Below are 18082 nucleotides of genomic sequence, written 5' to 3'. Positions count from 1 at the left end.
CTCAATATCCCTGGGGAGATCCCACAGGTATAAAATACAGGCTCTGGCAATGTGTCACCTCAGAGTTTAATACAGAGAGATTATCTGCAGCACGAAGGGACACATCACTTCACACAGAAAATGACTCGACCAATTGACAGTATCTTGAAAATATATTACCCCATGCTTGCTGTCATTGGTGTTCCTGGTAAGTGACTATAACCATTGAAGTTGTGTAAATCTAATTGTAAGCTGATCTCTGGTTTTATCTCTGTGACTGATTATGTTAAATGCTGATCTAGTGGTCACTGTTATACAGACACCCGATCAGTGATATCATTTCCATACATCACATATCCTGAATTATCTCTCTGGTTTTATTCCATTCTCTCAGCTGATAATAAACCTCTGTTTGTAACTGACAGGCTCTCTGAATTATCAAGTTATTGCATTTAGTGGAATATCATGTAATGCTGAATTAGACCTCAATGAAGGCAACTCTCTGAGTGAAGGTATTAGTGGGAGCATCAGTCAGTGTAAAATCAAAATGAGTGTGGGTCACTAACCGGAGTGGAACACCTGACACCAGTGACCATGTATTACTGGGAGTATCTGTCACTGTGGAATTGTATTGAGTACAATTGTACAACCTGATTCTCATATAAAATCATTGTTTCAGGTATCCGATCTCTCCATTCCATGAAGCTGCCTCGATGTTTTAACAATGTAATTGATTGCAAAGTGGTTTTTGCTGATGTTTGGTAATAAGTGTATAAAGTGAAATATATTGATATTGCTCTGTCTCCTATTGAACTGCTCCAGAAACAGATGTTAACTACTTACTGACAGTTAAACAGCAGGACAGCACTGTTACAGCATTCTAATCTTCTGGGGAATGGAATTTCTTACTTTGAGTATCGTTCTGATAACCACTTTAGTTATTTTAATGATGATTAATCCCTTTCATCCAACATGGTCTTGAGAATCTGGGGGTCATGAGTGGTGAATTTTATTATTTGTCTATTACACAGGATGAATATTGGGCTGTGTTTATTGAATCATCCACTTCTGTAACTGATTATGGTTTGACGGATCAGTTCTAATCTATGATTCAGAGTCTCGACACATGTAACCTGTACCAATCTCTGCCCTTAGCTCAGTGAGGTGTGTTCCTGTGAGGAGAGACAACTCTCACTGAGGAACAGACACATTGGGTTTTCACAAAACAGAGATCAGACCGAAGGCAATAAATATTAACAATACTAAACTGTTCATGATGAAATAAATAGTACACTTCTCTCAGTTCTGGTATCATTCTGGTTAAAATAATTGCACCTTCCCCAGTGCATCAATATCCTTTTTGTAATCTGGAGACCAGAACTGTGCACAGTATGCTCAGTGTTGTATAACCAAGGTTCTATATTAGTTTAATATCAGCTCTTTGCTTTTTCAATTCAATTCCTCTAGAAATGGACTCCAGTGCTTTGTTTGTATTTTTATGGCCCTCTTAACCTGTGTTGCAATGATTTGTGAATCTGTCCCCGTGAACCCCTTTTCCCCTCGACCCCATTCTGATGCTTATTTTCCAAGGTATATTAGGGAACCTTATTCTTCCAACCAAAATTCAGCACCTCACACTTAGCTCGACTGAAATTAATTTTCCATTTAAATATCTATTGTGCAAGTTTATTACTTATTATTCATAATGTCTTCAGGTATTTTCTTACATTATTCCTATGTATTAACTGCACTCTCAACTCAGATTTGTCTCTAATTGTGCTTCTGCTTCCTGAGTCCATATTGTTTCGGTAAATGGTGAACGACAATGTTCCCAACGCTGATCCTTGTGGAACACCACTTCCCACCTTCCCCCAATCTGAGGAAATATCTTTAACCCCTACTCCCTGTTTTCTGTTTCTGTAGCTAGCTCACTGTCCATTCTGCTGCTTGTCCCCAAACTCCACTTGCTCTGAGATTAGTCATGAGTCTGCTGTGTGGTCCCTTGTCGAAGATCTTTACAAAATCAATATATATTACATCATCTGTATTATCCACTCTTTCTGATATTATTCAAAGAATTCAATAAGGGTGGTCAAGTATGACCTTCCTTTTAGTACATGTGCTGATTACTCTATTATATTATGTGTTTCTAGTTGTTTCTCAGTTAAATCTTTGAATAAAGATTTCATTATCTTTCTTGTCACTGACGTTATGCTGACTGGTCTGTAGTTCTTTGCAATAAAATAAAAGCAAAATACTGTGGATGCTGGAAATCTGAAATAAAAACAGAAATGATGGAAATACTCAGCAGGTCTGGGCAGGGTCTGTGGAGTGAGAAGCAGAGTTAACATTTCAGGTCTGTGACCTTTCATCAGAATTGACAAAGGTGAGGAATGTAGTAGGTTTTAAGTAATTAAAGCAGGGGTTGGGGGTAGAAAGATAACAAAAGGGAAGGTGTGTGATCAGACAGAGGGCTGGAGAGATTAACTGAGATGAAGGTCATGGGGCAATGGCAAAGAGAGTGTGCTGATGCTGCAGTGAAAGACAAAGCCTTCGTACAGAGTGAGTGTTAATGACAGAATAATGAACAGCCCTAGCCAAAAGCATAAACATGAAAAACCCAGTTTAAGGCAGGCACATAGTTGAAAACGATAAAACAAAATAAAATAATAATAATCAAAAAGTACCAGTCATGCTCTGAAATTATTGAACTCAATATTCATTCCGGCAGGCTTTAGCCTGCCGAATCTAGAAATGAGGTGCTGTTCCTTGAGCTTGCATTGATGTTCACTGGAACACTGCAGCAATCCCAGGACAGAAATGTAGGCATGAGAGCAGAGTGGGTGTGTTGAAATGGCAAGCGACAGGAATCTTGGGGTCATGCTTTTAGACTGAGTGCTGGTGTTCTGCAAAGTGATCACCTAGTCTGCGTTTGTTCTCCCCGATGTGGAGGATACATTGTGAGCAGCGAATACAATACACTAAATTGAAGTAAGTACAAGTAAATCGTTGCTTCAGCTGAAAGGAATGTTTGGGGCCTGGGACAGTGAGGAGAGAGGAGGTAAATGGGCAGGTATCACACCTCCTGCGATTGCACAGGAGGAGGCCATAGGAAGGGGATGAGGAATCAGGGGTAATGGAGGAGTTGACCTGGGTGCCGTGGAGGAAACAACCCATTTGTATTGCTGACAGGAGAGGAAAGGGGAAGATGTGTTTGGTGGTGGAACCATACTGGGTCATTCTGGCCTCGACTGTCCCACAACACACGGGACTTCCTTCCTTCTGAGCTCGGAGCCGTGCTGCAGAATCCATTTACATTTCTGTCCATGTCAGTCTGCCCCTCTCTGCTTCAAAGTCCAGTAAACCTGAGCTCTCCTTTAACTCAGTGGATGGGATCTTGCCTGATAGACACCATGAGGCCATTTCCCGGCCAGTTTCCCTCCACCATCTCCTGCTGGGACATTCCGGGGGCCCCATTTGGAATTGATTCATTTTGTTTCATTCACTCACCATTCCCACTGGAACTCCTCTCTTCCTCATTGGCTCTAGTCTGGGAATGAAAACCCTCATAGTTTCCTGATACTGATCCCTGTGCAGGAACCCTGTTGTAAAGTATAGGTGTCTGAACCTCGGGTTTAAACATTGGGACATTCCACACTTAAATGTTGTCACTATGGGAGCTGTATGTGTCCTACTTATGCTGCCTTTGTGCAGGATATGTGAACCATTCTTTGTTCCAATCCTACTCAGCTCCCCTCCTTCACATATTTTTCTGATGACTGTGCTGGTGTCATTTCCTTCTTTTGCCTTGAACTGGAAAATTACATCAACTTTGCTTCGAATTTCCAAACCTCTCTCATCTTCACATGGTCCATCTCTGACACATCCCTTCCCCTCCTCGACTTCTCTACCTCCATTTCAGGGGATTGGCTGTCCACCAATATCTATTATAATCCCACCGACTCCCACAGCTACCTTGATTATACTTCCTCCCACCCGGCTTCCTGGAAAGACTCTGTTGCATTCTCCCAGTTTCTCCACCTCCGTTCCATCTGTTCTGATGATGCTACCTTCCACACCAGTGCTTCATAAGTGTCTTCATTATTCCTCAGTCAAGGATTCCCCTCCACTGTGGTTAACAGGGCCCTCGGTCATATCCATCCCATTTCCCATGTTACTGCCTTCACCCCTTCCCTCCTTGCCAGAACCATGATAAGGTTCACCTTCCACCCCACCAGCCTCCACATTCAACACATCATCCTCCAACATTTCTGCCACATCCAGCTAAGTCCAACACCAAACATATATTCTGCTCCCCTCCCTTCCCCCCCACTCATTGTGACACCCTGATCCACTCCTCAATCACCCCCAACATCAGCTCCTCTTCCCCAGGCACCTTCCCGTGCAAGCACAGGAGATGAAACACCTGCCCTTTTACCTCCTCCCTTCCCACTGTCCAAGGCCCCAAACACTCCTTCCAGGTGAAACAGTGATTTACTTGGACTTCTTTCAATTTATTAACAGTATTCACTGCTCACGATGGAATCTCCTGGACATTGGGAGAGGAGCAAACACAGATTGAGTGATTGCTTTGCTGAACTCCTCCATTCAGTCTGCAAGTGTGACCCTGAGCTTCTGATTACTTGTCATTTGAATTCTACATCCCACTTGCAGCTTGACCGCTCTATCCTCAACCTTCTACACTCTTCCACTGAAGTTCAATGAGGAACAGTACTGTATTTTTAGATTATGCACTTTATTGCTTCTCAGACTCAATATCAGAGTCACTGGGAGTGGAGGGGGTGTGGGCTGGTGCTTGGGGTGTGGATCCCCCTATTGGGACACAGCTGGCAGGCTGGTCCACACCCCTGGGGTCTACCCACCATTCTCCATCACTTTTCAGCGCCACTGGAGCCTTCTCCTCTTTGCCAGATTTTCCATGCTCCCCTCTCCCTCTGTTATTCTGCTGTAACCATTTCCACCTCCTCTGGACCCATCCTCTGTTTCTTTAATTGTCCCATTCACCTTGCACCATCATCCCTTTTATCACTGAATCACTCCTGACCTCCACACGATCACAGACCTTCCCTTTTGTTCTTTCCTCCCCCTATACCCCACTTTTCACTGACTACATGATTGATTTAAACTGTTAATCTCTAATATCTTCCAGTTCTGATGAAAGCCTATCAGCCTGAAACATTAACTCTGTTTCTCTCTCCACAGATGCTGCCTGACCTGCTGAGTGTTTTCAACATTCTCCTATTTTTATCAGATTTACAGCATTTTCAGTATTTTGTTTTTCCTCCAATGTTTATTCCTGGATATTAACAGGTGTGAGTGACATAGGTGGGGAGCGGAGTTTCAGAGTTTTAACTCCACAGACTGGCTCTTTTATCGTTGACAGGTTCCCTGCCCTGAAGTCAGCCTGATTGACAAGCTTGGCTTCCAGTCGGGCAGGGCGGACTCTGGAGCAGGCCTCAGGTGCAGGGCGGTCCAAATGCTGACCCCGGTGTTTTGGGGGATTGTCCAATCACCATCTCCAGAGGGGGAGAGAGTGCTGACATCTCCGATCACTGGTCTGTCGATCCCCAACCTCGGGGAGGGGGTGTCCTATACTGCAGTGTAGTCCGAGTCTGGGGAGGGGGAGTGGGAGAGGAGGGGGCCGGTGAGTTTCCAATCCTCAAGCCTGGGGAGGGTCTCCTATCCTGTGACATATTCCTGGCGGGAGGGGAGGGGGAAGGGAGATATCTGATCTTAGACACAATGTGGGGGAGGGGCCTGATTTTATGGGGCTGCCAAACCCAGGACGTTGGTTGAATCCCGGGAGAGGAGTCTGTGCCTTGAGGGGGTGGGTGGAGGGGGGAAGAGTCCGATCATGGGATGGTACAATCCTAGGTTTCAGGCGATCCAATCCTGGGGACAGTGTGTCCGATCCATCAGGATGCAGTCTGGTCCCGGGGAGTGGTGGGTCCGAACACAGGCTGGTGATATCGGTTACCTGTGGGGATCTAATCTTGGTGAGGTCCGATGCTGGAAGGTCCTTTCGTGAATGTGCAGTCCGATCCTGGGCAGTGGTGGGCTACTATCGTGGGGATGGTGTGTGCGGTCCCAGGATAGTGAGGGAGATGATCCAAAGGGAGCGGTCCAATCCCGGAGTGGGGACTGTTCCAATCACCAATCCCGGGTGTCTTTGTATGTGGCGTGGGGTATAACGGGGAAACCCGGCCGGTCAGAGTTAAACCTGTAAAACAGATTAAATCAGAGACTTCCAGCCTCATTCAAATATTTAAATTACCAACCCACCTCCTGGGAGCGGTTGTCTGTCCGTCCCCTTTCCCGACTTCATCAAACCGGGAAGTGGGCAGGTCAGAGGTCAATTGGGGTCAGGGTTGAAATTTTTAAACCACCCCAGTTTTTGGTGCTAAAATATTGTCCTTACTGTCTGGGTCAGACATGGAGAATGTTTGATCAGTAATTTACAGTCTCTTTTCCCTTCTCTCTCTTTCAGTTAATTTACTGGCGATTGTGATCCTGTCCCGGGGAAAGTGCGGCCTCTCCACCTGCACCACTCGCTACCTGGTGGCCATGGCAATGGCGGATCTACTGGTCATTATCATTGAGGTCATATTGTTCAAGATCAGTTATTACTATTTCCCAGTGTGTTTCCTGGACATCACCCCTGTGTGTAGTGTTAACGGTGTCCTGAATCGTGCAGCCACAGACTGTTCTGTCTGGTTCACCATCACTTTCACCTTTGATCGATTTGTGGCCATTTGTTGCCAGAAGCTGAAAACAAAATATTGCACCAAGAGAACTGCGGCTGTGGTTCTAGCAACAACCTGTATTCTGCTCTGTTTAAAAAACGTTCCCTTCTACTTTGCATATGAACCTGGAGTGATAATCGACAATGTACCATGGGGCTGCTTTACAAAGTCAAGCTATTATACTGATCCTGGATGGGTGGGATTTGACAGGTTTGACACGGTTTTAATCCCATTGCTCCCATTCGCTTTAATTCTGTTGCTCAATGCTCTGACAGTCAGACACATTTTAGTGGCCAGTCGAGTCCGTAAGGGACTGAGGGGTCAGAGCAAGGGAGAGAATCGCAGTGACCCAGAAATGGAGAGCAGAAGGAAGTCTGTGATTTTACTCTTCACCATATCCGGCAACTTCATACTTCTGTGGTTGGTGTATGTTTTATATTTCTTCAACATCGGATATCACTTTGATGATGATTCTTCTTATATATTGGAAGAATTCGGATATATGCTGCAGAATTTAAGTTGCTGCACAAATACATTTATTTATGTGGTGACTCAGTCCAAGTTCAGAGAGCAGGTCAAGAGTGCGGTGAAATATCCGGTTACATCAATTATTCAATTAATGAATAAACAAAACAACTGAGAGCAGCCCAGAGGCGGGTCCTAGTGTTTCCAGTCCATGAATGGAATATTTATCCCCAGTCTTTCATCAACTCGGATCATAAGTACATAGGAACATTGGAGCAGGAGAAGGCCATTCAGCCCTTCGACCCTGCTCCGCCATTCATTATGATCATGGCTGATAATCACCTCATTGCCTTTTTCCCCACACTACCCCATAGCCCTTCATGTCATTGGTATTTAGAAATCTGTCAATTTTAGTTCAACATACTCAATGACTGAGCCTCCACAGCCCTCTGGGGTGGAGAATGCCAAAGATTCACAACCCTCTAAGTAAAGAAATTTCTCCTCATTTTGGTACTAAGTGGCTTCCCCCTATTTTGAAATTGTGTCCCTTGGTTCTAGACTCCCCAACCAAGGGAAACATGTTACCTGCATCTACCCTGTCTATCCCTTTAAGAATTTAGCAGTTTTCAATGAGATCACCTCTCATTCTTCGAAACCCTAGAGGATACAGGCCCGGTTTCCTCAATCCCTCTTCATCGGACTGTCCTGCCATTCCAGGAAAAGTCTGGTGAACCTTCGTTACAGTCCCTTGATGGTAATCATATCCTTCCTCAGGTAAGGGGACCAAAACTGCACACAGTACTCCAGGTGCGGTCTAACCAAGGTTCTATACAATTGCAGCAAGACTTCACTACTCCTGTACTCAAATCCTCTTGCGATAAAGGCCAACATATCATTAACCTTCTTAATTGCTTGCTGCATCTGCATGTTAGCTTTCCGTGCCTTATTGACAATGGCGCCCAGGTCCCTTTGTACATCTACACTTTCTGAACTCTTACCATTTAAGAAATAGTCTGCATTTCTATTCCTCCTACCAAAATTGATAACCTCACATTTTCTGCATTATATTCCATTTACCACATTCTTGCCCACTCACTAAATCTGTCCAAATCCCCTTGAAGCCGTTTTGCATCTTCCTCACAATACACATTCCCACCTAGTTTTGTGTCATCTGCGAACTTGGAAATATTACAATTGGTCCCCACTTCCAAATCATTGATATATATTGTGAACAGCTGGGGCCCAAGCACTGATCCCTGCGGTACTTTACCAGTCACAGCCTGCCAACACGAGAATGACCCATTTCTTCCTGCTCTCTGTTTTCTGCTTGTGAACCAATCCTTCATCGATGCCAGTATATTACCTGCTATTCCATGTGCTTTAATTTTGCCTACCAACCTCCTGTGGGGAACTTCATTGAAAGCCTTCTGAAAATCCAAGTATACTACGTCCACCGACTCCCCTTTATCAATTATGTTAGTAATTTCCTCAAAAAACTGCAACAGGTTCATCAAACATGATTTCCCATTCATAAATCCATGTTGACAATGCCCAATCAGATCATTATTACCCAAGTGTCCACTTATCACATCCTTTAGAATAGATTCTAACATTTTCTCTACTACTGATGTAAGGCTAATAGGTCTGTAATTCCCTGTTTTCTCTCCCACCACCCCCCACCCCCTGCCTTCTTTAATAGTGGGGTGACATTTGCTACCAATCTGTCGAGACCATTCCAGAAACTACAGAATTTGGAAGACGATCACCAATGTATCCACTATCTCCATAGCTACCTTTTTCAACACTCTGGGATGTAGAATATCAGGTCCTGGGGACTTATCAACTTTCAGCCCCATTAATTTCTCCAATACAACCTTCTTACTAATACTAATTCCCTTCAATTCCTCATTCTCCCTCGTCCCTTGGATATCTGATTCTGGGAGATTTCTTGTATCTTCCTCAGTGAAGACAGAAACAAAGTAATCATTTAGCTTCTCTGCCATTCCTCTAGTCTCCATTATAAATTCTCCTGACTCTGTGAGTAATGGATCCACCTTTGTCTAAGCCAAACGTTTCCTTTTTACTATAATAAAAACAAGAAATGCTGAAAATACTCAGCAGGTCTGGCAGCATCTGTGGAGAGAGAAGCAAGTTAATGTTTCAGGTCAGTGCCTTTTCATCAGAACACTAATAATAGATCTAAAATAGTCTGTTCTCCAAAATAGTTCAGTTCCTCAACATGCTGCTCTCGAAAACCATCCCTAACACATTCCAGAAACTCGTCCTCCACAGCATTAGTGCTCATTACATTTACCCAGTCTATATGCAGATTGAAGGCATCCATGATTACTGTATTACCCATGCTACATGCTTCTCCAATCTCCTGATCAATACCATGCCCCACACTACCACTACTGTTTGGTAGCCTGGAAACAACTGCTACCAATGTTTGCTGCCCCTTGCTGTTTCTTAGCTCCACCCAAACAGATTCCACATTTTGTCCTTCCGAACTGCAATCCTCCATTACTAATGTACTGATTCCATCCCTTATCAGCACAACACCACCTCCTTTTCCTTTCCTCCTGTCCTTCCTAAATGTCGAATATCCTTGAATATTCAGTTCCCAGTCTTGGTCACCCTGCAGCCACATTTCCGTTATGGCAATTAGATCATACCCATTTACCTCTATTTGGGCCTTTAAATCATCTATCTTGTTGCGAATGCTGCGTGCATTCAGATAGAGTGCCCTTAACCTTGTCTTCTTGACATTATTCTGCATTCTAAGCCTAGTTGATGCTCGCCTTTGTTTCGCCTGCCTTCTAATGTTGCTTTCTACTTTTCTACCTCCTGTTACCAGGTTTACTTCCTTCCAATTTGAGTTACAGCTCAGGTTCCCATCTCCCTCACAAGCTAGTTTAAACTCTCCCCAACAGCACTAGCAAATCTCCCTGCGAGGATGTTAGTTCCTGTCCTGTCAATGTGTAGCCCGTCCATTTTGTACAGGTCCCACCTGCCCCAGAACCAGTCCCACAGCCTCAGAAATCTGATGCCCTCCCTCCGACACCAATTCTCCAGCGAAGTGTTCTATCAATCAATCCTCCTATTCCTATGTTCACTAGCACATGGCACTGGGAGTAATCCTGAGATCATTCTTGAGGTCCTGCTTTTTAATTTCCTTCCTAACTCCCTAAAAATTGCTTTCAGGACCTCATCCCTCTTCCTACCTATGTCAGTGATACCAATGTCGATCACGACCTCTGGATGTTCATTCTCCACCAGGAGGATGTCCTGCAGCTGCTCCATGACATCCTTGACCCTGCCACCAGGGAGGCAACACACCATCTTGGAGTCATGTTTACTGCCACAGAAACACCTGCCTAATTCCCTGACTATCGAATCTTCCACTCTTCTTCTTCCCCTCCTGTGCAGCTGAGCCAACAGTGGTGCCACAGAGTTTTCTCTGGCTGCACTCCCCTGAGGAACCATCGCCCTCACCAGTATCCAAAATAGAAAACCGATTAGCAAGCAAGATAGACTCAGGAGACTCCTGCACTGCCTGACTGGTTCTCCTAGACTGCCTGGCTGTCATCCATTCCCTCTCTGCCTGCATGCTCATAACCTGCAGTGTGACCACCTCCCTAAATGTACTATCCAGGTAGTCCTGTGCCGTGTGGATGCACAACAGTGACTCCAGCCGCCGTTCAAGTTCCAAAACCCGAAGCTCAAGCTTCTGCAGCTCCGCACACCCCACATCCCACATCCCGCAGGACTTGCATTCCACTTGGCTGAGCTGACCTGCCATACTGTAACTTCAAAAACAATTTATTACAATCAGAATTAGAATAACTTGCCTGTTACTCACCCATCAGCTTCTTCCCCTGTATCAAAGAGAGAGGCAGCTACGGAAGGCAAACTCCCTTCTTCCCAATCTGTGCCCTCCCACAGCCCTCGGCATATACTGAATGACAGCAGGAATGACTGGGGATGTGAAAATACCCCCAGCAGCTGGAGTGGGTTGGGAGTGCTGGAAGAGACTAACATCACCCCCTGTGTTTGGAGGGGAAACAGCAGCCACAGTCTCTCCTCCATCTCCACTGGTTCGATTCTCAGCTCCTCACCTTTACTCAGAAAACAAAAATGTTCTTACAAAAGTAAAATGCTGGAAATCTGCTCGCGTGAATTAATTTTTTTCCGGAGACACTTTATTGAATCCATCTCCCTTCCATTCCTCCCAACTGGTCACTGCCGTCTCTCTTTCTCCCTCTCTCTCCGAGTCAGACCGTGTTGTATCTGGGTGGGGGGTTGGGGGGGGGTTCTGTCAGGACATGCACAGACGAGGGACTAGGATAGGGAGTCGGGACCCGGGGTGAGGGAGCGGAGTCGGGCTCAGCACAGGAGGCGGCAGCCCGGGGCCTCAGCTTTGCGGTGCTCGGATGGACGGGGCTGAGTCCCGTCCCGGCTCCCATGTTCGCTGATATTGTTAACGGTTCCCCCTCCTCAGGTTCTGTCCCTCTCTCTTTCAAATCTCCGGTTATCATCCTTCACCTAACAGAGAATGAAAACCTGACCCACTCTGTCCTTACAAACTAACGCCCTATCTCCAAACTCCATTTCCTCTTCAAAGTCCTTGAACGTGTTGTCACCTCCCAAATCCATGGCCATCTTTCCCAGAACACCATGCTTGAATCCTCCAATCAGGTTTCTGCCCCTGTCACCGTACTGAAACAGCTCTTATCAAAGTCACAAATGACATCCTATGTGACTGTGACAAAGGTAAATTCTCCCTCCTCGTCCTTCTCGACCTGTCTGCAGCCTTTGACACGGTTGACCACACCATCCTCCTCCAACACCTCTGCACTGTTGTCCAGCTGGGTGGGACTGCTCTCACCTGGTTCCATGTTTATCTATCGAATCGTAGTCAGAGAATCACTTGCAATGGCTTCTCTTCCTGCTCCCACACCGTTACCTCTGGTGTCCCCCAATGATCTATCCTTGGCCCCCTCCTATTTCTCATCTACATGCTTCCCCTCAGCCACATCATCTGAAAACACACTGTTAATTTTCACATGTACACTGACAACATCCAGCTCTACCTCACCACCACCTCTCTCAACTCCTCCACTGTTGATAAATTATTAAACTGTTTATCTGACATCCAGCACTGAGACGGCAGAAACTTCCTCCATTTAAGTATCGGGAAGGCAGAAGCCATTCCCTTCGGTGCTGCTACAAACTCTGTTCTCGAGCCACCGACTCCATCCATCTCCCTGGCAACTGTCTAAGGCTCAACCAGACTGTTCACAACCTGAGATGAGCTTCTGAGTTCATATTTACTCCATCACTAAGACCGCCTATTTCAACCTCTGTAACATCTCTGACTCCACCCCTGCCTCAGCTCATCTGCTGCTGAAACCCTCATCCATTCCTTTGTTACCTCTAGACTCGACTATTCTAATACATTCTTGGCTGGTCTCCCACATTCTACCCTCCTTAAACTTGAGGTCATCCAAAGCTCTGCTACCCATGTTTTAACTCACACCAAACCCTGTTCACCCCTCACCCCCTGTGCTCACTGCCTCACATTGGCTCCCAGTCCAGCAATGCCTTGATTTTAAAATTCTCATTCTTGCATTCAAATCCCTCCATTATCTCACCCTCCCTATCTCTGTAACCTCCTCCAGCCCATTCACTCCTCCCTATCTCTGTAACCTTCTCCAGCCCATTTACCCCTCCCTATGACTGTAACCTCCTCCAGCCTCTACACCTCTCCCGCTCTCTCTAACCTCCTCCAGCCACTTCACCCCTACCGATCTCTATAACCTCCTCCAGCCACTTCACCCCTCCCGCTCTCTCTAACCTCCTCCAGCCACTTCACCCCTACCGTTCTCTATAACCTTCTCCAGCCCATTCACCCCTACCGATCTCTATAACCTCCTCCAGCCCTACACCCCATTTAAGAAGTATTTAGATGAGCACTTGAAATGCCACAGCAAACAAGATTACGGGGCAAGTTCTGGAAAATGGGATTAGAATAGTTAGCTGCTTGATGGCCGGCACAGACACAATGGGCTGAAGGGCTGTTTCTGTGCTGTATAACTCTATGACCTCTCCCTATCTCTATAACCTCCTCCAACCCCTACACCCGTCCCTATCTCTGTCACCTCTTCCAGCCCTACAACCCTCCCTATCTCTGTACCCTCCTCCAACCCCTACACCCCTTCAATCCCAGTATTGAACCACTCAAGCTCTCCAAATACTTCTACACCATCTTCAACCTGGAAATTCGTGGGCAGTGATTGCTCCTGTTTCTGACTTTTGCTCTCACTTTCTCTTTCAGTCCCACTGTTACTCTCAATCTCTCATTTCTCAACTCCCTCTCCCTCCCAACCTCTCTTCAACATTCTCTCACTCTCCCCCCCCCTCTCTCCAACCTTCTCTCTCTCCCACTCCCCTCACTCAGTTACACTCTCTCTCACTTGCTCTTTCAGTCATCCTCTTTCTCTTTATTTGTCTCTGTCCCCCCTCTCCAGACTCTCTCTCCCCTCTCCCACCCACACCCTCTCACCGACTCCCCATCCCTCTCCCCTTTCCTGCCTCCATCCCCTCTCTCTCCTTACTCCCTCCAACCCGACATCCTCCCTCCCCCATCCCTCTTCCCGTCCCCCTCTATCTCACCCTCTAACTCCTCTCACTCTACACAATTCATCTCTCAACCTCACTCACCATCCTCCCTCATCATCTCTCCATCCCAACCCCTATCCCACTCACTCTCTCTCCCCCTCCCATTCCCTCTGCATCCCTCCCTCTCTCTCCATCTGTCCCTCCTCACTGTTACTGTCAGGAAAGTGTACAGGGAGCTTTCTTTTTTGTTTTTATTTTGTTGTACCTGTGCTGGGAGTGTTTGATCAGACATTGCACAGGGAGATGGAATCTATGTCTGACCTTTTATTTGATTTGTTGATCGGCCTTTATTCCCCAGGCCCCATTTATCTGTATTTTAATAAATAACTTCATTAACCCAGGGAAATAAAACAAAATTTAAATTGAAACCCGATTATCCACATCGATAATTCACTCCAGCCCCTGTGATATTCATCGGTCACGGAAGGTCTCAAATGAATAGACGAACACCACATGCCCATTGATCATTGTGTGTCTGATACACTCAACAGCTCATTTCTCTGTCTCCCTCCGTCCCCGTGTCTCCCTCCATCCCCCTGTCTCCCTCTCTCCCTATGTCTCCCTTTGTCTCTCCATCTGTCTTTGTATCTTGCTCACTGACTCTGTCTCTGTCTCTCTGATAGTAAACAGTTTGTTAATGCCTGTCCTTCCATTAACAGTTTCTGATAAATGGGAATCCTCATCCAGCTCCTCCGCCAATGCCTGATGTCAGAGTCGTGTTGATCAATAGTGTGAGCAGATCCTTCTCTGGCCTTCTAACTGGGCTATTACAGCTGGTGTTAACTGTACAATCTGGTGGGTGGAATCTGAGTGCAGTGTCTGTCTCTCCCTGTATAGTCACTAAAGACCAGCTCATACAATTCAACACTGAGCTTTGAGACTGGCCCTCTGGAGATGGCTGCTCCTTAACTGTCGGAGGCTGGAGATATCCTGGGGGAGGGGGTGGGGATTGAGGATAAAGACCCCTGGAAACGTCCCACACTGGACGTGAACTCCTGTCAGCTGCTCAGTTTCCTTAAGAGAGTCAAAATTGCCAATGTTTTTCCTGAATTTTGTCACAATATCTCTTCTATTTTATTGCAGTAAAAGGTTTGAACCCTCTGTGTAAAATAAACTCAGGGCAAAGTAACAGAGGTGGATGTGAAAGTGCTTCACAACCAATTAAATACTTCACAAGTGTAGTCATTGTTGTAATGGAGGAAACCCGGCAGTAAAATCACTTCACTCTCCCCTCCCCCCACAAACAACATCCTCCTCCCCCTCCCCTCCCTCCCTGCCGATCCCCCTCCCTCACACAGTCAGGAGCCGGGTCCTGAGGCCAGGACACTTGATGCAGGAGTTTTTATTGTAGTCCAGTGTAAAGTGACGAGGCCTTTGCTGGATCTTGGGAGACTTTCCTGAGCTGGAAACTCCGATTCTTTGATGCAGCAAATTGCAGTTCCAGAGAAATCTGTGCACAGGAAAATCAGACAAAGAAAATGGTCTCATTGCTGCCATTGCTGGGAGTTCCACAGTGACAGATATATTCACCAACACAAACCACTATTCATACAAAAACTACATCACACCTTGTGGGATTGCAAGAAAATAACTTCATCTCAATACAAAACAATCAATACACGCACTAACACTGCGATCACTGCTCAGGATTATTCCCACATGGGACTGATGCAGCCTCCGTGGATACACCAGGATAGGAGTGGGATTTCATAAGGAAGGGGTCAGGGGAGGAAAGTGATTACACAAAACCCCAGTGACCAGGATTACACAGCAACGCTGACTGAAGCCCAGGCTGTGGGACACTCGAAACTGCTCCTCACATTCCCTCAGGTCACGATGCACCGACAGAGAAGCCTGGGCCCCACTCAGCAATCCCTCACAGAGAGGGAGAGGGGGAAGAGGGAGGGAGGGAGGGAATGAGTGTTGCACTATCTGAGGTGCTGTCTCTCGGACGAGACGTTAAACCATCTGCCCTTTCAGGTGGTTGTAAAAGATCCCATGGTCACTATTTGAAGAAGAGCAGGGGAGTTCTCCGGGGTGTCCTGACCAATAATTATCCCACAACCAACATCACTAAAACAGATTATCTGCTCATGATCACATTGCTGTTTTATGAAAAAGTCCTTCATTGACTTTAAAGCACTTTGGGACGTCCTGAGGTGGTGAAAAGTTCTGTAGAAATCCAAGTCCTTTCTTTGTTTCTTTGTCCCAAAGCTGGACATGGGACGAGCGGCTGGTGATTGGAGAATGAATATTAGCAGCTGCCTCGGTGTCGCGGGGAGTCAGAGAGTCCAGTCCCCACTGACTGCCCATTCCTTCCAGGCTCTGAGATCCAGTCTGGGTGGCTGGGTGGCTGGGCTCAGGCCTCGGTTCCAGTTTGTCTTTCCTGGGAGTGCGGGGGAGGGGAGGGTGTTTTAACGGTGATGCAGTAAATGCTGGTTTCTCCTGTTCTCTTCACACCTTCCGGTGAGCTGCCATGGCGCTGGAAGCGGGTCAGAGCAGCGGGCGGCCGTTATCAGTGGTCAGCAGCGCAGTCAGTGACAGCAGCACCCGGTGTAAGGTGGGCTCCCGGCCGGGGGATTGGGAGACACATCCTCCCGCTTCCTTCCTGCACTGGACTTTCTCACACAGGAGGCCGGTGTAGGGAGCGAGGCAGAGACACCTCCCATTGTCCTCACGCACTCCTCCATTCTCACACCGTGACAGCAAGTTATCACACACACCCACTGCAAGAGGCAGAAAAAAGAAAAGTTCAGATCATTAAATTGTATTCGACAGACACAGAAATAACAAATGGAAAATCAGGACAGGGATAGGGTCACTAAGGGATAAACACGATAAACTCACAGGTAATGACAGTGAAATGGCAGAAATATGAAATAATTACTTTGCCTCAGGATTTACCAGGGAGACTAACATGGTGGAGATGATATTAGAGGAAGAAAACAAAAAGAAATCATGTTAGAAAAGGAACTTGATAAACTAATCAAACTTACAGTGGATAAAACCCCTGGTCCAGATGCATTGTATCGGTGGATATTATATGAAGTTAGGAAGAGATAACAGAGTCTCCATTACAGAGATATAAAAATTCATTGGAATGAGAATTAGAAATTCATTCAAAGCACAGGCAGAGAGATAATGCGATTCCTATATTTGAAAAGGGTCATAGAACATGTCAAGGGAACAATAGACCAATGAGCTTAACATCAGTGGCAGGAAAGATAATGGAATCCTTATCCAAGATATAATTGAAAAACATTCAGAAACTGAAACTATAATAAAGTGTGATCAGCATAGATTCCAAAAGTGAATGTCATACTTGGCTAACTCTATTGAATTCTTTGAAGAAGCAACGGAAAGAGTAAATAAGGGTAATGTAGTTGATGCAATAAATCTAGATTATAAGGTACCACAGAGTAGACTCATGATGGAAGTCAGAACAATGTGATGTTAGGGGGAAGCAGCAGAATGGATAACAAGTTGGCTGCGAAACAGCAATCAGAAAGCAGAGGTTAAAGCCAGTTACTCAGACTGGCAGAAGGTGGGAAGTGATTTCAACAAGGATTGATGTTGGGAGACTATCAGAAGGTCAGTACTGAGGGAGTGATGAACTGTCACAGGGACGGTACTGAGAGAGTGCTGAACTTCAGAGGGGCAGTACTGAGAGAGTGCTGTACTGTCAGTGGGTCAGTACTGAGGGAGTGCTGCACTGTCAGAGGATCAGTACTAAGGGAGTGCTGCACTGTCAGAGGGTCAGAATTCAATTAATCCCACTTTCAAGTATTTATCCAATTCCCTTTTGAAAGTTATCATTGAATCTGCTTGCACTGCCCTTTCAGGCAGAACATTCCAGATCACAACAACTCGCTGTGTAAAAATATGAAATAATTACTTTTCCTCAGGATTTACCAGGGAGACTAACGTGGTGAAGATGACATTAGAGGAAGAAATCAAGAAGATATAAAGATAGAAAGAGAGGAGATAATTGATCAACTAATCCAACTTAAAGAGGATAAAACTCCTGGTCCAAATAGATTGTATTTGTGAATATTATAATAAGTTAGGGAAGAGATAACAGAGATTCTATTACATAGATAGAAAAGTTCATTAGAATTCTAATTAGAAATTCATTCAGAGGACAGGCAGACCGATAATGTGATTGTTATATTTAAACAGGTGATAGAACATGT

At 45.7% G+C, this 18082-nt stretch overlaps 1 protein-coding gene and 1 long non-coding RNA gene across 3 annotated transcripts in view; one reads left to right on the top strand and one right to left on the bottom strand.

Annotated features, from left to right (window-relative positions):
• The window catches only part of LOC137346249 (uncharacterized), a 381277-nt gene that overhangs the window by 199696 nt on the left and 163499 nt on the right, over positions 1–18082 (bottom strand). The gene's annotated exons all lie outside the window — the stretch shown is intronic.
• LOC137346323 (probable G-protein coupled receptor 139) lies at positions 121–8198 on the top strand. The gene is made up of 4 exons (XM_068009813.1): positions 121–187; positions 6488–7341; positions 7870–7982; positions 8141–8198. Exons 1-4 carry the CDS (start codon positions 121–123, stop codon positions 8196–8198), a joined length of 1092 nt encoding a protein of 363 aa, XP_067865914.1.

Source organism: Heterodontus francisci, chromosome 29, assembly GCF_036365525.1.
Source record: "Heterodontus francisci isolate sHetFra1 chromosome 29, sHetFra1.hap1, whole genome shotgun sequence".
Taxonomy (NCBI): domain Eukaryota; kingdom Metazoa; phylum Chordata; class Chondrichthyes; order Heterodontiformes; family Heterodontidae; genus Heterodontus; species Heterodontus francisci.
This window is presented reverse-complemented; position numbering and strand designations above follow the sequence as displayed.